We start from the raw sequence: 26,819 nt of genomic DNA, 5'->3' as shown, positions 1-26,819 counted from the left end.
TTTTGATAACCTGCAACATTGCATTATTTATCATATAAAGAAAGATCAAGGTAGTTAGATATATTACCTTTAAATTATATGAAATATTAGAATGTTTATGAGTATGAAATTATTTTGATAAAATCAAAATTGAAGAACTATTTCAGATAAATAACAGTTACAAGAGAAAATGGCATGAAATCAAGTAATGTAACACAGGTAAAAGGAAAATATTTCCAGCATCAGAAATATTGAACTGTGGAATGGACTCAACTTTTATAGTTACCTCAAAAGTTATGGTTTTCAGTCTCAATTAGATACATGTTTGTAAGAAACATATTTATTGATTTATTGGTTTGCGTTGGGATGGCATTTGCTTTAGTACTGGTAGCAGTGAAGGAAGATGAAAAAAATAAATAAATAAAATAAATAAATAAATAAAAAATAAATAATATAAATAATCTTTAAGGGAGTTGTAGCATGTTGTCTCGTTACACGAGTGGACTATCCAGGAAAATTTTGTGAGGTACCCAAAGAGTCTTCAATATCTAACTGCTTATCAATTGTACTGCATTCTGATATGATTTTAAATAATATCTATATATTCAAGTAAACTGCTTTTAGAAACTTTATGAAAAGTTACTCAGTATGTAATAATGTATGTGAAATCCAAATTCCTTATTCACTTATATTTTGAAATTACACAATTTATTCTGTAAATAGGGCTAAATTGTAGCTTCCCATGCAGACATCAGGGCTTTACTATATTTCACATATTCATATATCAGAGAAATGGACTGATATCAAGTACAGTTTGAGAATCCCTTGTTTGGAATACTTGGGATCTGATGCAAGCTTTTTGCCCACCACAGCAAGTGCCTGCTTTGTCATCACATTTTTATTTGTTCTGTTATCCTTTACTAAGTGGAGTTCTCTCATCAGCAGTACATTAGTTTTGGTGGCTAGTAATGTGAGGACTGATCTCACCAGCTTTATAGATTGGTTCTGCTTAAAAAAATTATCAGCAAATGATCTTGGTGAACTTATTAATGAATTTAATGAATTTTTGGCTCCCTTATGACCAACAGATGTGGTGATATTTCAAAGTTTTAAATAGTTAATGCTATGGGTTTTCTTAAATTTTTCTATTCAGAGTCCTGAACATTCACCTTTACCTTCAGTATTCAGTTCACCATGATAGATGTTTGCTTGTATCATGATCAGCAAGCTGTTAAGTGGTATGTGCTCATGCAGATGCTGATTAATCCATTCCAGCCAAACTGGATCCATTTTTTTTTTTTTTTTCTTCTTCAATGCTCTCTCTCTCTCTCTCTCTCTCTCTCTCTCTCTCTCTCTCTCTCTCTCTCTCTCTCTCTCAGTGTAAAATTTCAATAGCTTGTTTTTCTGCATCTTTAGGTTGCAGATTTGATGCTTCAACATCTTAACTTTTCAATCACATGCTTCACATTCACACATGTCAAAATTGTCACTGATGTATGTAGATAAGCATTTTTTTCTTTTTTTCACTAGTACCCATTGAGTTATGTGTAACCATTAGCAAATTTTTTTTTTTTTTTTAAGTATTCACATTGCTGAGTATAAAAAATGCAGTAATGTAGTCTTGCTGTGACTAGTACTAGCTCAGAATTGAGCTCTCTATAAATCTGGAATTTTCCATCATTGGCTCATCATGTTAGCACTTGAAAACTTGTATTTTGGAGTCTTCCAGATATTAAGATTTTATATAAAGGATTCTCAACCTGTGTTAATCAGAGATAACAAGTAATTGATGACTAAGGCCATCAATGATACAGGAGCTTCATTGTGCCATGTTTTCACATCTATTTTCCTTAAAAATATTGGAGACTGACAGGTAGGCAGTAATGAAGCAAGATAAAAAAGAAAAAAAAAGTTTAATAGTGACATTCTATGTCCAGTGACAATAGAAATATAAATTAGCATATAGATTTTTCCCTTAATCCTCACCTTAAAAATAATGTCCCATAAGACAGCGTGGATAGTGGGCATCAAGGCATCCCACAGTGCCTGAGTACCCAGGAAGTGGAGCAGGAACAGGGGCAGGGGAACCACTGGGATGACCAGAGGCTCCCCTGCTCTGAGCAGAGGATGCTGTTGTGTGCATCTCACTAGTGGAAGCAACCATCTTCGTAGTTGAAGACTGATTAAAACTAAATTCCTTTGGCTTGGAAGCTTCAGGTATTTCCAATGCAGGAGTTTTCACTCCTGTTTTTTCAAAGAGGGGCTTTGTCATGTGATGATGAGACTTGTGTAAGACTTCATTATTTGCAAAAGTTTCACTTGACATTTCAGAGTTTATGGGTGTGTGCATTTCTGATACACTTTTCTCACTGTTCATGGGTGAAAAATCATATTCTGAAATGGGGAAACTCTATCTTAGAGACAATGTTACATTCTTTAAATTCTAAGGAATAATCAGCTCACTATCCCACATGTATATCATATTCAATGTTTGAAGTCATGATGGAGTAACCTTGTCAGAAGCTTGTGTGAGAGAGAGAGAGAGAGAGAGAGAGAGAGAGAGAGAGAGAGAGAGAGAGAGAGAGAGAGAGAGAGAGAGAGAGAGAGAGAGAGAGAGAGAGAGAGAGAGGAGAGAGAGAGAGAGAAGGAGAGAGAGAGAGAGAGAGAGAGAGGAGAGAGAGAGAGAGAGAGAGAGAGAGAGAGAGAGAGAGAGAGAGAGAGAGAGAGAGAGTAAATACAATCCAAATAGTCACAGGTGTGCAATGCTGTTTCTACTCAGGTGTGCTATTCTCCCATATTTCATTCACATCCCTCCATCACTGGGTGGGATGATGTCTCACTCCTGCCATCATCTTCATGCATCCTCTTTCCCATTAAACCAAGGTCAGCATTATAAGGATGAGAAATATCCTGCCACTACCCAAGAAGCAGATAAAACAGGTAAGGGAAGGTCAGTTAGTTCTATACTGGGATGGCTAATGCCCATATGTGCTGACAGCTAGGAACATCTGAGTCAGGCAGAAAGTTGGCCAGCAGCAGCTTACCTTATATGTGACAAGAAGTACAAATTGGAAAGAATGAAATATAAATATGCTTCATACAAAACACACCAGATTTGAGAAAGAATTATGAGCTTAATTAAAAAATCGTTATATCTAAGGGGTTTAATTTTTTACAAGTTTTAAAATGGAAGTGTTATAAATTAACAAACCCCATATATGAGTGCATGAGTTTTACTTTTTTTAATCAATTTTAAGTGAGTACACTTAAGGAGCTTGATTGCAAACTTTGCATTAACTAACTTAGTATTATTTTAATAGATGGAGTCTTTATTTGCAAAGCCTTGAGCAGAATACACACTAACACACACACAAATTCACAAATATTACTTTAGAGGAATATCCACATGCTGGAATTGAAACGTAATTGAGTTGAGGGATTCCAATCCCACCTGTATTAATTTACTGTAGAGTTTCAACTGTATCAAAGAGAAGGGTGCCCCAAAATACATGGACCAAAATATGTTTCACCATTTTATTTCTGTAACTGAATCAAGACCAAGTGTTGAATAACTATTTTATATATATATATATATATATATATATATATATATATATATATATATATATATATATATATATATATATATATATATATATATATATATATATATATATATATATTAGGAATCCTCATGGGCAAAAGTAGAAATGTATACAAATGTTTATTTCACTGATGCCTTGACATCAGAAAATGTCTGAGTACAAGGAAGAATAAAGGAAGCCATTGTGTTCTAGAGTTTACTGAGGCAATTAGGGAAGGAAATAAATATAAACATTTGCATTAGGAATATGAGTTCAACAGGCAACACTGCAGTATAGTGTCTTATGAAGAAAGTCTTCCTTAAAGTGAAGTGGGAGACCACAGTTAGTTAAATAAAACAGCATCCATGAAAAGAAGAAAAAAAAAAAAAAAAAAATGCTTAACTGTAGTTTAGAATGAAGAGATAGAAAGGACCCAGTAAGCAGAGGCAAGTATGCATGGCCATCATCACTATTTAATTAATATCACTAGTAGCTTGTGCTGCACAAAGGCAAATTAATTCCACTTACACAAAGGACTATTTTCATTACAGAATAATTTGTTATTAGGTAGTTAGTCCTAAGGTTTACTGTGCTAGCATCAACAAAATAATGCAAGTTTTCAGTTATAAAAGTACACATGAAGTGAAGGGGATGCATTGTCAAAGAAATGCAGTAAAATAATTAATATGGAATAATAATAATAATAATAATAATAATAATAATAATAATAATAATAATAATAATAATAATAATAATAATAATAATAATAATAATAAATCAATTAATAAACTTAAAGTAATGACATCCGTTTTGTGACAGGACCGTCAGTGGTGTCAACCAATGTGGAGTTCTTCCATGAAGTAAAGATATAGACATTCATTACTGAATCTCCACCGACAGTGGTGATTCAAATAATTAAGTAATTGTAAAAAAGCTGTATGGTAGAACTCCACAGCAATGACTTTCATCCTCTGCAAATCTTGAAATTTACCACTTGTTTGTTTAGATAAATTCCAGACCAAATACATTGGCAAGATCAAACTTACTTATGGACAATGTAACCCTTGTCAATTTTAAACCACCCAGATCCATCGCTGCTGCTCTCTTGCCCTTGCCTGAGCATTTAGAGACACAGGAGGGTGTGCTGGGCCTGGAGCAGGCTCCTCAAGGGGTGCAGTCTTATGAGACAGAGCTCCCTCGTGGGTGACATTGTTAGAACGACAGTGGTCACCACCCACTACCACAGTCTCCTGTGGGGCTGCTTGAGCTGTCCGCCCTACTGTGTGGTCTGGAGGGAGAGAGTAACACATGCACCACATCCCAAGATCATTAAGAAAAGGTGTATAATGTTTTTAATAGACTGATTTCAAGTGTGTGTTTAGTTGTATTTACCTAGTTGTAGTAGAGAGTAGATTTTGAGTCAAGTTTGTTATCCTATCTTCATATGTGCTTTTATCCTACTTAAGTCTTTGAATCATGGATTTTCTTTGCACACCACCTTTTCATCCAACTCATTCAAAGTCTTAACACTACAATTTAGAAAGCTAAAAATTTTCATATTGCTTAGGCATCTAGTCTTTTTAATTTGTATTCATGGTTCCTTGTTCTTCACTAATCCACATTTTCTAATCCCTTTACTGCTTCAAATGTTGATGTCAATCCTCCTCTTTTCTTTCTTATTAGTTTATCCAGTCTCTCCTTATACGACAACTATGTAAGACTTGATGCCAATTTGGTTGTAGCTCTTTGCATTGGCTTCAATTTTCTTACATTTTATTTATTCATCTATCTATTTATTACTATTTTTATTTCATAATGACCAAATCAAACCATGTAAATATAGTAGCAAATTCAAGCCTTGAGCATATTACAGACCATAATCAGCTCTCTCAACTTTCATGATCCGTATACACTTGAATGCCACTCATACTTATCAGTAATTTCTATGTCCCTCTTGTGATTATATTATAATTATATAATCTTGGGTGACAAATTTCTATGTACCATAATATTTTCTTCTTTAACTCTGTCAGTATCCTTACCACCAATCTTTAGGTTTTCATGCTTTGATTCTATGCTGTCATATCTCAAGACATTTCTAAACATTCAAATCCATTTCTCAGTCTTACCTCGTTCTGGATATTTTGGCAGAAGTCTTCCTAAAATTACCCACTGCACTCAGTGTAATTATTACCTAAAATTTTTCAGGGTTATTTTTCATCAGCAAACAAGTTAATAGAGCTGTTCACTCCTTTGGCACATCATTTAATTTACCTTAACATAATGGGAGTCAATGCAGATCCTTGCAGTGCTTTGCTTGTCACCATTGCATACAAAACTTTATCTCTTATAACAGTTCTCATTGTTTTCCTTCTAAATACAATCCCATCTGTCTCTGTATATTCCTCCAAATCTCTTTTATAATATTCTTTGGAGTGGGACCTAATTGAAAGCCTTTTAGAATCTAGATAAACGAATGCATTCTACTGACCTTTTCACTCCTGAACAATATCCACTATCTTGGTATAAAACTTCAGTAAACCATATATTAATCCTCCTCCAAATCCAAACTGCAGTAGATAATAGCTGTCATTTTTCTAATCCATGTTTTCCTAATAACTTTTCTAAATAATTTAAATGTGGTACTGATTAGACACTGGATCTTCTTAATCTTAAGCCTTATAAACGAGAATTAATGTATTTGCTAGATTTCAGTTTTGAGATATATCTGCTTCTACTGCATAGGTCTCAGTCTGGAGATACATCTGCTTCATATAGGAAGCTTTCAGTAATACTGTGAAGTGACCACGCTAGTTGTTTAACTATTTAGGGTCCACTTTGCCACACCATCTAGTTCTGTTACCTTTCTCGCATGTATCTCATTTGCCAATAATTATGTGATTTTTCAATGCATCATTCATGTTCACTTGTATCCCCTCCATCAAGTTTTATAGCTGTGTGAAACTTGTGTACCTAAGCTTTTGGTATTTTCAATTTCTATAACAGGCTTAGGTGCACTTTGCAAAGTCCAGTACAACTCCTGTACTGAAGGGGAAAAAAAAAAACTCAATGAAGAATAACTAGTGTAGTTCATCTACTTCATATTACCTGCTGTAAATCTAGCACAGGGATTGGCAACCTCTGGGACACATGCCACAAACGTCACATGATTCAAAGTGGCAAAGAAAAAAAAGTTAAAATATCAGAGAGAGAGAGAGAGAGAGAGAGAGAGAGAGAGAGAGAGAGAGAGAGAGAGAGAGAGAGAGAGAGAGAGAGAGAGAGAGAGAGAGAGAGAGAGAGAGAGAGAGAGAGAGAGAGAGAGAGAGAGAGAGAGAGAGAGAGAGTATTATACGTTCTTAAAATTTTCATCACGTGATTCTAAATAATTCCATCCTATGATACATTGAATTAAAACAAAAATGTTTTGTACCCACAATGAGGAGTACATTAGTACAATGAGATGTGGACAAGTATGAGACACATTGCCCCATCTGCTGGTGACACATCAGTCATACAGTGTTGTTGTTTCAGTGACTATTTAGCTGCTGTGAGTGACACTCTGTCTAGTTACTGTTGCTATGGTTACTGCAAAGTCAAGCTTGATGCCCAATCATTTCAATCATCATGGATAAATTATTTTGGATTTATTTGGCCGAATGATTGTGCTGTGTGCACTCTCTGCTGTGAGAATGTTGTGTGCCACATATTGTATTAAAAGACACTTTGAAACAAAACACAAGAAGACCTTCAAGAGCAGTGCAGATATGGCTGAAGTAACCTATTAAGAAAGCAGTATCCTGCTAAGAGAAACAAAGTAGCGTGTTTAAGAACTTGGGGCTGTATTCTTTATAAAGTTATGGCATGTGTCATAGCAATGGCAGATGCATATTCATAACTTAGAACATCTACAATAAGTTGTATATCATAAGTTATGACATGAGCAAAACTGTCTATCATAACCATCTGCTATATGTAGTGCTTACTTGATTTCAAATATTAAAAGACGAAGCAAAAACTGGTATTTACTACTAATTTATAGCTTCTATAAATATTTCTTTCATTGGGATAAGAGACACGGTGAGTAAGATAGTAATTCAATCTTTGAAATACGGTAAATGTGATCCCATAGGAACACCACAAAATAAACAAACACAGTGTTCAAATGGTCTGGTGGCAAGGATGGCTCTCTCGATGATCCATAAGGCCATCACTACTGCATAAGTGCAGCTTTTCCCACCAGCAAATTATCTAAGTGTTATAATCACCTTAATTTTGGAGATAAGTGAATTTCTCTTTTCTGTGTCACTCTGTTAACAAAAAGAATACCAACAAGATTTAAACAATATCTTCTGATGAGTTTCACATTACTAAGTTCATTCAATATGTCCTATGTGAGTAAATAATTCCAGAGCTGGAGATGTTGTGGTACAGCAATCTTGGCTGTGGGGAGCATCTGTCATAAGCCACTAGGACAAGGTGAAACCAGTCTTAGCATCCTACATGGATTTATAACAGACGTGCCCAGTTTTATGACAAGAATGTGCCATTTTGTCCTAGTTATGACACGTTTCATAGCTAAGACTCGCCAGGACTGCTTCGTGAATACAGGCCCTGAGTGCTAGTAAAAACAATGCAACTGAGGCTAATTACAAGCTAGCTCTGTGTATTGCTAAGCATGAAAAGCCTTTAACTGATGGAGATTTAAAAAAAAGCAGCTTTCCTAGAGTGCTCTGAGGTATTACATGATGGCATATCCAACAAACACATCATCTCTAGGATAAAAGACATGCCTGTCTCACCCAAGACTGCAGAGGGACGTATTTCTTAAATGGCTGTTAATGTAAGTGAGCAGTAAACTTGCTTTAACAGCTACACCTGTGTTCAGTGTAGCCTTGGTTGAAAGTGTGGATATAAATGGCATGCCCCACTTGGCTGTCTTTCCCAGGTACAATGACACAGAGATACACGAGGAGCTGTGCTGTCTTAAACCAATGTATGGTGCTACCAAAGGATGGCACATATTGAAGACATTCACTCACCATTTTGAGAACACAGGGGTTGACATAAGAAAGATTTTTGCAGTTACAACGGATGGTGCCCCTGCTATGGTAAGAAAAAACAAGGGTTTTACTAAGATGGGTGAGGATAAAATTGGGCATCCCATTCTGAAATTGCACTGCATAATTCATCAAGATTTATGTCCCAAGATCTCGAGCTGTTACAATAGTGAATTTTCTTGATGCACACTTCTCTTACTCACAAGCAGTTTCAAGCTTTCCCTGAAGAGATGGACAGTGCTTACAGAGATATACCCCTGCACAGCAGTGTTAAGTGGTTAAGCTGTGGGAAGGTATAGGAAAGATTTGTGGAATGCTTTGATGAAATAAAAATTTCCTTATCGGAAAAAAGCCAAGACTATCCTGTGCTGGAGGACAGAGATTGGACTGTGAAACTCGTGTTTCTCTTAAACATCACCAAACATTTAAATGTAAAAGATGGACAGAGATTGGACTGTGAAACTCGTGTTTCTCTTAAACATCACCAAACATCTACATAACTTCAGTCTTCTCTTGCAAGATATAGGAAAAACAGTGATGGATTTTTATGATACTTGGAAGGCATTTGTTGCAAAGCTTGCAGTTTACTCATTAGACATTAAAACTGTTTTTTCTGTTACTTGAAAAACTTGAAAAACTCATCTGCAATTTATCCTGTCAACACTACAGATCTTCAGGTGTACATGCAAGAATTAAAATCTGAGTTCTCAATCAGTTTTCAAGATTTCCAATACACTGACCCAGTGTTATAATTTTTAATCAGACCAGACACCTTTAAATACAGTAAGTTGGATGCATCTCTCTTTGAGTAGATGGAAACTGAAGAGTTGGAAATGCAGTTAATTGGCTCTCAGACTTTACCATCATGGTCAGCTAAATTCAAAGGTCTATTGAGAAATATTGGAAACTAGTATAAATGATCATGCAGCCTCAATATTGAGTTCCTGGACATCGCTGCCTGATAAATTCAGTTGGATGAAGAAAGTAGCTTTTGCATTGCTATCAATATTTTTATCTACATATCAGTGTGAGCAGATATTTTCACACATGAAGCACATCTTCAACTCCCATTGCAGCAAGGTTACAATGGACCATTATGAGGGTTGTGTGAACTCCAAGGTGTCCAGATATTCACCTGAAATTTCAACTTTGGCCAAAGGGAAGCAAGGGCAAGGATTGCATTAATATGGTGGAGAGAGAGAGAGAGAAAAAAAAAAAAAAAAAAATATATATATATATATATATATATATATATATATATATATATATATATATATATATATATATATATATATATATATATATATATATATATATATATTTTTTTTTAGTTGCAAAGAATACAAAATGGTATCAAAATTTTATATTAATGTTATTTATGCATGTGCAGGACAATATGTACTTTAAATACAGTGGTCACTACATATTGCATAATCATGATTTCAGTTTTCATTGGCTATAATTATAGTGCTGAAAAAATATAACACCTGGCACACAAGGTAATAAAAAAAAAAAAATGGAATTCATTATAAATTGGCACACTGTACTCGAAAAGTTACCAACCCCTGGTCTATCACATAGCAGACCATACACTAAGCAGGTGTGCTGTGTGGCTAATTATACCTGCTTGCCCAACTTATTGCAGTTCACTCATTCCAGGTTGTGATTCAGGTGATGACATCAACCTTCCACAGGTTCAGTACTACATGATATCATGGTTACCACAAGTTTGGTGTTTAGCTTGTATATACAGAATTACACTTGTGGATCAGGTACCTGAAGTTATCCATTGTGCAGTACAAGGTAAATGACACCTACAGGTTTGATGGCCAGTTACACCAGCAACAAGTTTAGCATGTGGATGCACATCTGGTTGTAATGACTCAGCAAGCACAAGGTGAATCAATTCTTTTTGGTCTGAAATCATACCCAGATCCCCACTGGCCAAGTACACAGTGTTGCTGTTTGGTAGATTTCATACACTCCAGGTCCTATTAATAAAAAGTTACACTATACAGTGGTAATTTACATCCCTCCAAAAAGGAGGGATTTCATCTTCAACAACAGTTTTTTCTGTCTTTCTGCTACTGTAGCATTTATATCATACACATGTTTTTCTCTCCATCCAAATTTTATACTACACATGCTCCTCATACATAACTCATGTCCACTGCAAGTATTCTAAACTGTTGTCATCCATATTATATCCACATCTGAACTTTCATTTGTAATTCTTTTCACAGTTCTTGTAAAATTGTCACATTTTTTCTTTGAGTGTTTACTCCATAATTACATGCTCCCAGGAATATACGAGTATATATATATATATATATATATATATCGAAATACCTTGTTTTCTCCATGAATGAGTGAGATTGGGACAATAGAAGAGCTTATTGCTTGTTCAAGCATTCTGCCTCTACTTGCACCTCTTTCACACACATACCTAATCATTTTTCTTTCAAATGTCAGTCTTTATTAACAAGAATCATCTATTTCAGTAACAAAAAATAAATAAATAAAATAAAAAAATAATCCCTATATGGTAAAAAAAAAAAAAAAAAATGCTCTCCTGGTCTCTGTATGGTCAAACCATCTCAGTATATTTCTTTCCACCAACTCTGTCATTCGGTGCTTCATTTGCAGAGGTGCTATGCCCTTTTTTTATTCACAATTTTTGTAGCTCACCCTCCCATTTTGTCATTCTGCTTGCCCCTCTCAGGAACTCATTTCCACAGCATCTGCTGTTGACTGCTGTACTGCATATGAACACAAAAACACACACACAGAGAAGACAGCCTAACTGCATATTCAGCAAGGTTGGAAGAATATTGCCATCATATTCACTTCGCTTTTTTAGGTAAATGAATGTGAGGGAGAGAAGAAACTGGTAATCTGTATTTTTACTTTTACCATAGAGTAAGGCATACCATTTTGCCTTGTTTGCCAACTTTTAAGGGGGATCTTAGCTTGGTATGTACATACATACATAATTTTTATATATATGGCACCCCCTGCTGAAGGTAGGTAACACCCGGGTTGAGATTGTATTGTCACATGCCTCGAAGAGTCCAACTCAATTACCCTTATAAGGTAACTGAAATTCTGAAAGCCCAAAGAACAAGTTCATAAAGTTGGAATCTAACAAAAAAGCTCACTTTTTTTTCCACTTGTAGACTGCATGATAAGATATTGTGCTGGAGAAAGTGAATGTCCAACACAGGCGCATTGACCAATTAGCGCATAGGTGAATCGCCACCTCCTGGATAATGGGCTATTAACAGTCCTGAGGCACACCAAGTATGGTCACTTGCCTCGTTTCAGCTCAAGGCTTGAGTGAGGTAAGTATGGATGTGGCTAGATGGGGAGTGGTGCTTGTCAAATGCTGTTTCCTCAATTTTTGTCTGTGTTGCATACATCATTACAGCAGGGGGTGACACACACACACACACACACACACATACATTTTATATATATATATATATATATATATATATATATATATATATATATATATATATATATATATATATATATATATATATATATATATATATATATATATATATATATAATTTAAAAAAGTTTCTGGAAAAATTACTTAGAATTGTCATATACTGTGTACTACATTAGACATAATAAAACATGTTTAAAGAAGTATGTAGGACTTGGTGGTTCCAATAGATTAATTTTCTTGGTTCTTGGCTGGCCATGGAGGCTTCAAGGTATTCTCAAAGAAAGTAACTTTTGACCTTGCACAAAGGAACATTTGAAGTAAGGTCATGATTATCATCAAACTGGATGAAAAAAGTCACTGAACTACTGCAGGAAATTTTTGGATACCACTCTTTCTAAAACAATTGTTCATAACTGAAGCATTTTAGAGGCTAGGGAAAAATCGGAGAACTAAAGAGAAGGTAGGCCAGCTACTGCAACCAATGAAGAAACTTGTGCAAAATTCGATGGAAGATGATCTTCAATTTATAATCAATGTTATCAGTAGTGAAGTAAGCATCATGTGGGTTAGCATTTACCATCCTGACTGAAAATCTTGATCTGAATAAGATTATAATTCATGATTCCCAAAGCAATACATTAAAGAGCACTTTTGGCTAAGATTCAGGCAAATGAGGCAAAACTTTGACTAGATAATGACGGGAGATGAAACTTTTGGTATGACCCAGAAAGCAAAATTCACTCCAAACAATGGTTACTGAAAGCATCAGTTGAATAAAAGGAGCTCAAAACAGAGAGATCAACTTAGAAGATTATGCCCGTAGTTTTTTGGATTTGGAAGGAATCATTCTTAATGAATTACAGGAAAGAAAGAAAACAATCACTAATATAACATGAAAGCAATTTCCAAAAAAATTAGAGTGCATTGACCAAAGGGGGGAGAGGAATAAATTGTATGATTTCATCACAGTAATGTCCCATGGCCTGCTTCCCAGTTCATTTATCTGGAGTTGTTGGATCTCTTCAGGGTGAAATGTCATCAGAAAACCTTCCTTGATCTCATTCCATTTTTTTTTTTTTTTTTTTTTCAAAAAAATTTAAAGAACATCTAAAAGAAGTTGGGTTTTAATCTGGATAATATGACATGTTGGATTGGAAAACCCAAGCATTCTACAGAGGAGGGTCAAAGAGGTGAAAACCATGTTTAATAGTACAGTGGAACCTCAGTTATTGAATCCCTCCCTTTTTTAACAAATTGGTTTTCAAACAAAATTCTTAACTCATTATTGCTTCTGTTGTGGTACCATAATTTGGTTCTAGAACAAAGTTACTTGATTTCAGATATTAAAAGACAGGAAAAGCTGCCATTTATTACTAATTTACAGTTTCTATAAATATTCACTTTGTTTTTATATATAGGGAGGAGAGACAGAGTGTTTTTATATATAGGGAGGAGAGACAGAGTGTAAGACAGTAATTAAATCTTTGAAATAAGGTAAATGTGATCCTGTTAAAGAGCCTCAATGTAAACAAATAGTTTTCGGCCCCCAACACTATCACTATTGCACAACTGCATTTTTCCAGTAGTTTTTCCAGCAGCAGTCTTATGACCACCTTCATTTAGGCGGTAAGTGGGTTGCTCCTTTCTGTGTCCTTCTGTAAGGCTTCCCTCACTAGATTGGTGACAAAGAGAATACCTGCATGGTCTAAACAGTATCTTCTGATGAGTTTTGTCACTAAGCTTATTCAGTACATCCTTTCTGGGTAAATAATTTGTGAAGCAGCCATCTTGGCTGTGGGAGTGTCTGTCATAAGCTGCTAAGACATGTTAGACTGGTGTCTGGGAATGGATTAAACCATTTTACATTGATTCCTATGGAGAAAATAATTTAAGTTTCAAACATTTCGGATTTCGAACAGCATTCAGGAACGGGTTAAGTTCTTGAACCAAGCTTCCACTGTATATTGAGCTGGACAGAGGATGCGTGAAAAAAATAATTTGGCTGGTTTAAAGAAACAAGTTTAATCAAAAGTGTAAAATTATCACAAGACTGTAAGAAAATGAGGTCAGACAGGAATGTACGTACAACAGCACATACCAGAAAATGCCATTACCAAGCAATACTTCTGATCATCACTTCTGTCTGAACAAAATAAAACTTTTAGCTGGAAAATTACCCATGTTCACAGTGACTAATAATCTAATAAATGCCCAAACTCTTATGTCACTAATGTGTTTGTAAACACTGACTTTGAGGGCAGGACATGGTTGTGTAATAGGGGTGGAACATCAGACAAGATCTGGTTAAGTGTTGTTCATTTATTCTTATTTGTTTCCTTGAAAAATACTAAGTATTAAGAAGCAAAATCCAAAAAATAGCAAAATCTATTTTCAAGAGCTGAATAATAACAGATCATGTTCAACAAAAAATGAGAAAGAAAACAAAGATTTTATAACAACTTTTTTTTTTACATTTTGTCAGATATATATGCCATGGGCTTTCAACCAATTAAGTAATTTTTGGATCACAGCAAACATGATTTGGTTAATAGCAATGAGCTTTTAATCTATTTACTAATTTTAAAATGATGATAAACATGATTTTGTGATTCACTGAGAATTTTTTTTACAATAATAGTTATTTTACGACTGCTATAAATATGACTATCTGTTCAAGAATTTTTTTATTGATATAGTAATTTTAGAAGAATAATGAATATGATTTGCTTATTTATCTCTTGATTTTTCATCATTATGATTTAAAGACGATGATGAACATGACAGTGATAAAGTGTTATGGTGAAACCCCACAATAAGAGAGGCTCAAGTACAAAATAAGTTTCTAGTCGTTATTAGAACATATTTCTTTTGACAAACTAGTCATATAAAGTTTGGCATAAAGTGTTGCCTGTGTGTTAGGTAACGTGTGAGTCCTCCCAAAAAAGTGAATGAATCACTGACCTGAAATTCAAGGCAGATTTCCTGAAAACTGGGCATTTGTGAACAATTACTGAAATGGTTTGACAAAACAAAAATAATGTAAGAAAGATGTGTGGGAATTGATACAGTTTGTGCAAGAGGACATACTTAACCAATTTAAGCATATGGAATAAATCTCAGAATTGAAAATAAATAAAAATTTATAGGTCTGGAAAGTTGAAATATGGCTTGAAAGAAAAGGAAAAAAAAAAAAAAAATAGGGGAGGGGAAAGGATGGAGGAAAGATCATGAGAGGGCTAATATCCATTAGTTCAGTGTAATGTAATTTACAAATGTGTTGTTGTTATCATGTTATAAACTGGGAAAACCTTGTTATTAGTTGTGGCAGTCCTATACTCCTTAGACAGGTCTGGTTTGGAGTTCTCTCCAAAATGTTTTACATATCCACAAAGTTGTATCTCTTTATTCTAATGAAACATGCTGGAAGTGTAGACTCTCATTCCAAGTCTTCTCATAATGTATGAAAATGGGAGCTGCTTTTGATTAACCAAACATTGCAACACAATGATTGCAGATGTCCCTGTAAGAGATAATTAACATATTAAAGGAATCTTAAGACATATAAAGGAGATGTTAGGTAAATTAGTATGAAAGTGATAAACAAAAGAAGTATAGAAACAAAAAGGGGATAATGTGAAATGTGTTCTGGACAAATATAAAATATTAAGTGGAGATCAAATAAGAAAAACATGGACATAACATCTGGATGACATACATAAGAAAAAATATTAGAACAATACTTGGGGAAATAAAGTTCAGAACTGAAGTGAATGCATGCTGCAAGAGGAATAATGTGCTGAAAGAATAATGAATTATGGAGAAACTGATGTTTGGTCCAGCTTTAACTGAATAAAGGAACATTTGACACCCAGTGGTATGACAAAGTTATGAAAATGTATCAAAACAATAAAATTTATTGAGAGGTTACAAAAGTAACTGAAGGTGTGAAGAATGGTTAAATATAGGCATAGACAATATAACAGAGAATATGTTAAAATATGGAAGAGACTTGTTCATCATGGATAGAGCAGGTGTGAGTTACTGCAGCATCTTATCTGATGGTAATGGCAAAAAGAAAAGAAAATGCAATTGACATGTTTACCAGATGGAAGACTGGGATGGAAAGGAGAGGCATGTTTATTAACATGACAACAGGGAAGGCCCTGAGAGGGCAGAGACAGATAGCTATCCATGTAGTTACTGTGACAGGTGTGAATGTTTATTGCATCTTGTGCATGGGATGGAAGAATTGGTGCTACAAGAAATACTCAGGATTGAGAAATTTAAATCAAATAGAAGAGAGGAGGTCAGGAACAGAGGGAAGAAGATTGAACCAGTTCTATCTGTGAGATTGTTGTCTTGTGAGACTGGAGCAGCAGCAGCAGTGAGAGCAAGAATAACAGCTGCATGGAGAAAACGGAGAGATGCCAAGTTTCCTGATCAACAGAATGATGTTCTTGAGGAACAGAATAAATAGCTACAATACATGTGTGAGACCAACTATGTATAGTGCTGAGACAAGCCCTGCAACTAAAGAGCAGACAATATTACATAAAACAAAGATTCATGGGACATGTGAAGTGGTGAGACAAGATATCTAAGATGAGGTGTGAAGAGGAGGATGTGCTTTGTGCTGAAGTTTATTAGAGTGAAGTGGTATAGACATGCCTGGAGAGGAAGGAGGGCTATTTACTCTATAGTGTTTGAGTTGGAAGGAGATCAGTGGGAAGACCAAAAAGACCTCAAGATGATGTGTGGAAAAAGTAGCATACATAAAGATAATGAATCTTATGATAATGACTGAATTGTTTGAGTATACTTGACAAGGCATAGAGCAGAATTATGCAGATTATATTGAATTTGAGATGGGAAAGAGCCATGAGAGAGATCTGGTTATTGGTGGAAGAATTGAGATATTGTGATATTGTAACCATGAAGAGAAAATACTATTCTGCATTTATAGACTTGAAGGAAGCCTATGACAAGGCTGACTGGAGCCTATGAGATGCATCAAGTACACACAGAAAAAAAAACTGAACATTTCTGTGTGAAGTAGATTATAAGAGAGGGGAGTATGTATCATATTTCAATACTTTGCAAGCATGAAAGCATAGAAAAAAAATCATGGCTTATAAAGGAATAAAATTATCATGTAGCCTCAAGGATACTAAAGCCATGCAGTGGAAGGAAAGACAATCACTGTAGAAATGACAAAAAGACAATCCTGTAGAAACTCAGTCTCAGCAAGAAGTCATTACCAGAGAGAGACAAACATGGCATTACAAGTGTGAATAATTTGGGAAATTTTTTAACCCTCCCCTTGTTCTTTAGTACTACCTGGAGTATCTCTGACACTGATCCATTCAAATGGTTATATGGGCCCAATCCACTGTCAGAGTAGCCTTCTCTTTCATGTTCTCACACAGAGGGCTGTCACCTGCCTTTTGATGTTGACAATCTCCACCTTGCTTGAGTGTTGTTTCTGTATTCGCTGAGTGCTATGGGGCTCCCATTATGCACTAGGTGAGAGAGCCTTGCAGAAAGGGAGGACACTTGTAGAAAATTTCTATAATTACAAGCTTTCATTGCAGTTCTGCAGCATAAAGGAGAGAAAAAAAAAAAAAAAAAAAAACCTACTTTCTTGCCCTTCTATATTGATATTTCCCCTTCGTACCATTACACATGTTGGATGTTTGACCACCTTGACTTTGTACTTGAGCTTGTATCTGCATCCGTCAACATAGAAAACTGTTGCCTTATTTCTTATTCTTAGTCCAGTGTTTGTACTTCTTCAATAAAAGCTTTTGTTTCTTTGGTCAATCAATTGTGCTTCACAATTATTGTGCTTCACATGAGCTGTTGAAGAATGCAGAGAGTAACACCTTTCAGTAGCATAAGGAACATGTTTTAATAATTCTGTGATACCAGTTCATGAGCTCTTTTTATACTTTTCATCATTGGAGGGCATCAGGGCTGGAATTCACTTCAGCTGCTGACATATGAAATTCTTACCAGATGGTGAAGATGGTTAACATGAAATATATATTTGGGGATTCATTAAACAGTTAAAGAGTCAAGTAGCTGATCCATTTATAACTCCATGCTATAGCCAGCAGCAAGTATGTTTGTTGATGTTTTCCTCATTCAATCTCCATGCTTGAGACATTTCTTCTCAGGCAAGACCCCATCATAGTGACAAGGCATCAAGTGAATGCATCCATGGTCATGAAATGAGACAAAGAGGCTACATGCATCAGCAGGTATGGATGCCATGTTCCTATAGTGGAAATTAAATGCATTAACATCTACTGTACATGTTTCCCATTTCAATGATAAATAAATATGCCAAAGGGATATAGTCAAACGCTTAATGTCAAGAGCAGTGTTTTGGCAATATATTGTAGATTCAAATGACAAAGTGCTCAGTAATGAAAGTTATGCAAAGTTTAAACATCTTAATCTTTTATCTTCTTTCTTGCTTTTTATGCATTCTTTATTCTTTCCTTGTTCTCTGTTCTTTTATCATCATCATCATCATCATCACATCATTTGGCATTTTCCAAGTGTCAGAGGGTAGCAATATGTATAGGGTATATGTTGTACTCTGGTGAAAGTGTCCTTATTTTCTGATTGCAGTGACTCGAAGAACCCCTCTGGTTTTCAGAGGAACTTGAGAAGATATGTAAAAAATTATATGTGCTACAAAGTTTGTAGGCACTCACAAACTTTATAACTCATTAGTAAATCCTACTTCTGTCTTCCTTAGGCAGCATTAGTAGGGATTAAAAAATTGTATGGTATTTGATAGTTCCCATGCTTCTGTGATGATGTATGCCACCATCCTCTAAATGGCCATATGTAGCAGTCCATTTTTCATGCTTGGACATTCTCCTCCCACAGTGCTAGGATATGAGCTCTCCGCAGGTGTAAGAACAATTTTCTACTATGTTGAAACAATATAAATTTAGATAAGGCAACTAAAGGTTTGACAGGTTGCAACATACTTAAGGATCTAGAGCCATATAGCCAATTGAGTTGGGACTCAAGGGTAAACCAGTGTAGAATTAGTGAGCTGCAGCATATCACAAAAAGCACCGTCTAGCCTACCATAGCAATGTAGTAAAGTGAAATTATCAGATAATGCAACATGTTTACATGAATGAAAATGAGAATCATTTCTATCTGCAGCATCAACACTGACAGGGAAATAAGACACTACCAAAGAATTTGCCAGACATTTAGATTTCAGTTTGTACTGATGAGACATACTCATGGTATGAAGTGTAGTGATATATATATATATATATATATATATATATATATATATATATATATATATATATATATATATATATATATATATATATATATATATATATATATATATAATCATGAAATGGTATCGATTTATCGATGAAGTGATGACCCATCTGTCTTGGATACCTCTTTCTCCAAAGTGGATATTGCAGCAGAAGAGCCTCCACCTTTCCTTATCCAAACAATGCATCCTTCCCTTTTGTCCCACAAGGGAAATATACCAATAGTGGACTGGAGAGGGTTGGGGCCTGATTAACTGCTGCCTCTCTTGACAACATCGGACAAGCTGTACCTTCACACTTTCCCTTCACCTACGCATTATAATGCACAATGCATTTCTGCATTAACAAGCATTTTATTTTGTCTCCCACAAACAGTAGTACCTGTTGATTAGGCCTTTCCTTGAGACTGTAGCTAGCTTTTCTCCAATACTATGTAGTGTAATACTATGTAGTGTAAGTGTGTGTGTGTGTGTGTGTGTGTATATAATAAATAAATAAATAAATAAATAAATAAATAAATAAATAAATATATATATATATATATATATATATATATATATATATATATATATATATATATATATATATATATATATATATATATATATATATATATAAAAACAGCCCTGATGAAACTTGAAAGGAATTTGCTTGCACCTATGTTCATGCCCTTCCCCTTAATATCACCTCCTTTGCACATTTTTTTTTTTTTATGTAGGAAGGAAACTGGCCAAGGGCAACAAAAATCTAATAAAAAAAAATGCCCACTGAAATGCCAGTCCCATAAAAGGGTCAAAGCAGTGGTCAAAAATTGATGGATAAGTGTCTTGAAACCTCCTTCTTGAAGGAATTCAAGTCATAGGAAGGTGGAAATACAGAAGCAGGCAGGGAGTTCCAGAGTTTACCAGAGAAAGGGATGAATGATTGAGAATACTGGTTAACTCTTGCATTAGAGAGGTGGACAGAATAGGGGTGAGAGAAAGAAGAAAGTCTTGTGCAGCGAGGCCGCGGAAGGAGGGGAGGCATGCAGTTAGCAAGATCAGAAGAGCAGTTAGCATGAAAATAGCGGTAGAAGACAGCTAGATATGCAACATTGCGGCGGTGAGAGAGAGGCTGAAGACAGTCAGTTAGAGGAGAGGAGTTGATGAGACGAAAAGCTTTTGATTCCACCCTGTCTAGAAGAGCAGTATGAGTGGAACCCCCCCCCCAGACATGTGAAGCATACTCCATACATGGACGGATAAGGCCCTTGTACAGAGTTAGCAGCTGGGGGGGTAAGAAAAACTGGCGAAGACGTCTCAGAACACCTAACTTCATAGAAGCTGTTTTAGCTAGAGATGAGATGTGAAGTTTCCAGTTCAGATTATAAGTAAAGGACAGACCGAGGATGTTCACTGTAGAAGAGGGGGACAGTTGAGTGTCATTGAAGAAGAGGGGATAGTTGTCTGGAAGGTTGTGTCGAGTTGATAGATGGAGGAATTGAGTTTTTGAGGCATTGAACAATACCAAGTTTGCTCTGCCCCAATCAGAAATTTTAGAAAGATCAGAAGTCAGGCGTTTTGTGGCTTCCCTGCATGATATGTTTACCTCCTGAAGTGTTGGACGTCTATGAAAAGACGTAGAAAAGTGCAGGATGGTATCATCAGCGTAGGAGTGGATAGGACAAGAAGTTTGGTTTAGAAGATCATTAATGAATAATAAGAAGAGAGTGGGTGACTGGACAGAACCCTGAGGAACACCACTGTTAATAGATTTAGGAGAAGAACAGTGACCGTCTACCACAGCAGCAATAGAACGGACAGAAAGGAAACTTGAGATGAAGTTACAGAGAGAAGGATAGAAACCGTAGGAGGGTAGTTTGGAAATCAAAGCTTTGTGCCAGACTCTATCAAAAGCTTTTGATATGTCCAAGGCAACAGCAAAAGTTTCACCAAAATCTCTAAAAGAGGATGACCAAGACTCAGTAAGGAAAGCCAGAAGATCACCAGAAGAGCGGCCTTGACGGAACCCATACTGGCGATCAGATAGAAGGTTGTGAAGTGATAGATGTTTAAGAATCTTCCTGTTGAGGACAGATTCAAAAACTTTAGATAGGCAGGAAATTAAAGCAATAAGACATTAGTTTGAGGGATTAAAACTGTCACCCTTTTTAGGAACAGGTTGAATGTAGGCAAACTTCCAGCAAGAAGGAAAGGAAAGTACTCCTTTCATGTACTCTTCCATGTACTCCTAAACTATCTTTTCAACATCTTTTTTTTCTTTTTCTTTTTTTTCATTTCACACACATTCACTTTTTTTTTTGCATTTTCCATCCACACTTTATAGCCAGATTTTTCACCCATTCTGCCATTCCTCAATTTGCATGAATTTCCATACATTATTCAAATTATCATTGTTTCCATCCTCAAATCTTGTTAATCTACATTCAGCTCTTAGATAACACATTTTCACATTACACACTCTTAACAGTTGTGTCCTATTCCATGTGACTGTCATATGTAGGCCTGGTGGCTTCTTGTTACTTCCCTTATTTTCTTGTGTTCTTGTGTTCTTTACTTCACTGTTGGCAGGAGGATGCAATTTCTTTAACCTCTCTTTTCTTTACCTCCATGGACACACTCTCTGTGACCCTGTCACACACCTTTATTTTGCAGCTCTTACTTCTCCTGTCTCTTTGTCCACATGTTTCCAAATATTTTGAATCCTTTTCCCCATTCTCTCATAAAATTACCTCACTCACCTCTATTTCTTCTCAAAAACCTTAAGTTTTTGAAACATTTACCTTTAGCTTTCTTTCCCCCCCATACATCAGATTCATCCAGCCTCCCTTTTAAGTTCTCTTTCACTGCAAAAAACAGTCTCAGTCATTCCATATCAGCCTTTCCCTAAGGTTTCCTGGATTACCCAATTCAACTTTCATTTTTCTTTTACAACCATCCAATAACCAGTTACACCACTCGTCTAAGTATCATTCATATAGTAAAACTCTCTCTTAGTTTTGCCTATAGCCTCACACATTCATCTGCCTTCCTATAAAATGTCTTAACACTTTCATTAATTGGTCACTGCGAGGGAGTACAATTTGAAAGATAAGCCTCTTCAGATAGAGGAAAGACAACAGTAAGAATGTTCTTTATCTTCTTTCCAAGGAGATATAACAAAATCAACTATATCACTTGCTTCAAAAATTCAAAGCCACCTATGCATGCTCTTAGATCTCATCAAAGTTGCTTGTTACTGGCTGATATGATCACACCGTTATAGCAAAAATCATGCTGGGTATTTCTAGTTGGTGCTCTGGTACATGCATGTGTGCAAACAAAGTACTTTTTTCCCACTTAAAACTGCAATAATAAATGAAAGGCATTGTAACTGTAAACATCAAAAAGTCTGCATTCAAGGTATAGAAGATAAGCATCCCAACTGTAAATTACAACATCAGGGGCAAGGACGTTATTCATAAACTTACAGTGAAAATCCCATCCCGAGTATCTTGGTCACAGCACAAACCAATACAATAGTTATCATATATGGCTTCAGATGTTATATTCTTAGCAGCTTTTCTGGGTTGAAAATCATAATCCCCAACATTAAATGACCTTGTGAAATTTTCCCTAAACTCTGGTTTGGTTTTTAGTGTGTTTTCAGTTTGGTTTGGTTTTTAGTGTGTTTTCAGTCTTTCTCATACAGAAATATTTTATGACTGATAAAACATGATTCTGCAGTTTTTAAGGTCACCATGATAGTGGCAGAACACAACAATAAAACCTGTCCTAGCAGTGTTGAATGTGCCAAAATTTACTTTTATTTCAATTACTACATTATTCATATATGCATAATTAAACAGCTACAGACATTACATTCTCCTTGTTTTCCAAAATAATCAATATATCTTTCTCTGATATATCATGTCTGCTGGGAGCATCCTCTTAGGGCATGACCAAAGCAGAAGAGCCTCCTATCACCATCCAAATACTTCATCATGTATGTTCAACCCCTCATTTTCAAATACTATCTTGATTCACTTTCCAAGTACAGAGTTTCTCCTTCCTATTAGCACCCTTGAATTCACCCAAGTACATTTTCTTTACAAGCTCTCTTAGTGTATTTATTTTCACGCATTCCACCACTCTACAGTATATACAGGTCATCACTAATTTGGCATCACTGGGACCTGTAGGGTGCTGGATTAATTATTTTGCTGGATTATCGAAAGATTAAGTAAGAATATACTTAACAGTTAACCACCTCATCCTACCTGTAACATAAACCATAAAAGAGTACAAGTTGATTAATAATCAAGTGGTTCATACTAAAACCACTTTTTCCATACATGCTGCACAAAACTTTATGTCATATTGATCCTTGAAATGTTGCAGTCAATCTTCACTAAATTCGCACTCATACTCTGGTCCTAGTTCTTCATGAAATATTCTAGCATGCTCCTTCACCAGATCTCCAGACAGCTCAACACCTTCAAACATTAAACCACTTCATCAGAAGTTTATCTAGTTCTAAACCTTTGCCATTCTTGACTGTTTTCCTTGTACACATGTTTCTTTCAATCATTGTTGGCAAAGATAATGAGCAATTTTCTTTGTTTCTTTGTTATAAACTGTCAAAGAGCCAATGCTATACATTATTCACGTGTCTAGCAAAGACACACATTATCCTTATGGATAATGTACAGTATTTGTGCTTTACATAAGAATCATTACCTTTATTCACTGGAGGTTTGGTTGGAGCTAAAACCAACCAGGTTTAATAATAAATGGAGAAAAACAAATTGGAATGACTTCTCTGTGTTTTTCTGTGTTTGGAAGTGATGGCAGCTGTTTATGCAGCAAGTAGCACCAACAAACAGTAGTGGCAGCAGGTTGGTGCAGCAACCCAGGAATTTTTAAATCACTAGCCAAAATTAGTGACGAATTCGTGATGGTCGACCAGTACCTCATTTCACTTGCACAGATGCCCATGCTGCATCTTCCCTGCATGTTTTCTTGCTTTTGCCCTCTAATGTTATAACTTCAAATGTCTCATCTTCACAATGCATTTTTTTAGTGTTGTCCAATTATCTTATTCATATATGAATGTTGACAACAAAATACTATTCCTCAAAGCTCTCTTTATCTCTTTACCACTGCAAATGATCCTACGATTCACTCAATTTTTACAGCCCACACTTGATTATTTCTCCATCTGTCATCAGTATGTGGCACTTCCCAAATGATTACTCTATCCTTTCCTTACACTCAACTCTGCTGGGACAGGTTTTGCTATTGTGTTCCTTCACAATCATGGTGACCTCAAAATCTGATGAATCATATTTTATCAGTCATAACATCTTAGTGAGGAGTTTCTCCACATATGCTTCCCAGCAGCTTCAGCAAACTTTACCCCCCTATAACTCCAGTATAACTATTTTCTTTGCTTTTACTTTTCTGCAAAGTCTCTACAACTGCCTTCTTCCATTCATCTTGTACTTATGTCTCCATGACAAGTTTGACAGAACATCCACTCTACTGTATCTCAGTATTTCAACATTTCCACAATTATTCCATCAATGCCTGCAACTTTACCACACTTTAATTTGACTATTTTTTTTTTCTTTAACTGTTGTCCATCAGTTCTTCTGCACACTTATTCTCCAACTGCTTCTATACCCATGCTTGACCCTTTTGTTTCCTCTACCATCTTTTAATTCATTTCATGTTCAAGATGACTTTTCCTCTCACTTCGTTCTTACTACTTGATTACTTAGGGAAGAGTTCCATCCTCTCTCCTCATTCTCACATTCTCATCTGTCCCCACCCATCTCTATCTTTCAATAGAAGCTGATGTATTCTAAACAGTGTAACAGATATTTTTTTGCCAACTTGGTATTCTGCCTATGCTGTGTGAAACTGGTTGCCCAAAATAAGTTATGAGAATACTTTTGCTGCATGTTCATGTTTCTCTCATTCACTACTCTACTTATTTTCTTTCACAACACAATTAAAGTTTATGATGGGGGAAAAAAATGTAAAAAAAAAATATGAGGCATCTCACATTAGAGGTGCTGCTTGCACCAAAATAAAGGAAGTGAGAAAAATGTGTTCAAAATTTGGCAAACTTCCAACAACCAGAACTTTATTATATATGCTACGACAATGATCTTGGTCTCAAAATGACCAATAGCCAATCAAAATCATGATGGCCTCAAAAATGTTTGAGATCATAATATTCAGTACCTATTTTTTGCGTATCTTTTGCAAATTGTGTTGTGGTTTTGGAAGTTCACTGAAGTTTGAGTGCATTTTTTTCCGAATAATGAATATTCTGAATACAAAATGATAATTCATGAATATGGAACATAAAAACACAAAATAACAATATTAACAATAGCATAAAGTGGAAAAATGGTGAAGAAACTGGGGAATGGATTAAGGGCTGCTCATCCAGTTATTAATACGCACCAATAAAGCTAGGAATGTCCTTTCTGTCTCAAAAAAGACACCAAAACAAAAGGAACTAATTCTGAATTTTCTGAATTATAACAGCAACTCATCGTCGATGGACAGCCCTTCTAACAGGGAATATTGCTCAGAAGTGTGTTGTGCCTGCATTGATGGTTGACTGGACATAAAAATTATTCTTTTTAGAGATTTTTGACATTACTGACGGGACACTCATCCACTCCTGGGTGAAAGTTAAGACCCCAATAGTGTTATACACAGTTATCTTGGTTTTGGACAGGATAGCGTGAAAGGCCTTTTTTATGCAGGATGCCTCATATGTCCCTCATTGATATACTCTTCAATTATTTTACATCTAATGTTCTTTTGCACATTCTTTTGCAGCATTTTTCTTGTATGCTTTTCTCTTCTCATTTAAGATTCCCTCATCTTAGCCTTCTATTAAACACTTTCTTTTCTCCTATCCTTTTTAAGAACTCCATACCCAACAACTCCTGCTACAGTACACAGTAGACTTTCAAACACATCAAACACATCATAAACTCCTGTTTCCTTCCAAAATGTTATCACAGCTTCTCAATTTTGTGCATAATTTGCTTACCTAGTGCTTAACCTTTTTTCCTGTTGTCCTTTCACTTTTGACAACACTTTACCCAATTTCCTTCTGTTCCTATCATACTCCCACCTACTCTTTGAATTGCATTCTCACTACTTTGGCGTCCTTTTGCCCCTTCATTTTTCAGTTTAAGATTTTGCATTCCTATAAAAAGTTTTCCCTCATGTATTAATGCATCACCCATATCATATACTTTCAATATATCCAGCATTGGTATCCTGGATGCTTTTCCATTTTCAGAGAAGTTCTCAGTTGTGCATAGCTAAATACCTAATTATTTATTTATTTATTTATTTTATTTTATAATTTTTTTTTTTATCTTACAAAAACAGCTTTTATGAATTTAGGTTTT

The 26,819-nt window shown here is 35.5% G+C and overlaps 1 protein-coding gene across 15 annotated transcripts in view; it reads right to left on the bottom strand.

Annotated features, from left to right (window-relative positions):
• LOC135106765 (serine/threonine-protein phosphatase 6 regulatory ankyrin repeat subunit B-like) overlaps positions 1-26,819 on the bottom strand; it is a 136,384-nt gene that overhangs the window by 38,743 nt on the left and 70,822 nt on the right. For 8 of the 15 annotated variants that reach the window (XM_064016052.1, XM_064016041.1, XM_064016050.1 and 5 more), the window contains one exon: positions 1,966-2,373. The exons of 3 other annotated variants lie outside the window; for them this stretch is intronic. In XM_064016052.1, the coding sequence (XP_063872122.1) occupies positions 1,967-2,373 (407 nt within the window). In that variant the 3' untranslated portion in view covers position 1,966. Of the gene's footprint in view, positions 1-1,965; positions 2,374-4,609; positions 4,852-14,079; positions 15,598-26,819 lie in introns of those variants that run through there. 4 more of the 15 variants (XM_064016043.1, XM_064016044.1, XM_064016042.1 and 1 more) reach the window with 3 other exon arrangements.

Source organism: Scylla paramamosain, chromosome 14 (genome assembly GCF_035594125.1).
Source record: "Scylla paramamosain isolate STU-SP2022 chromosome 14, ASM3559412v1, whole genome shotgun sequence".
Classification (NCBI taxonomy): Eukaryota; Metazoa; Arthropoda; class Malacostraca; order Decapoda; family Portunidae; genus Scylla; species Scylla paramamosain.
This window is presented reverse-complemented; position numbering and strand designations above follow the sequence as displayed.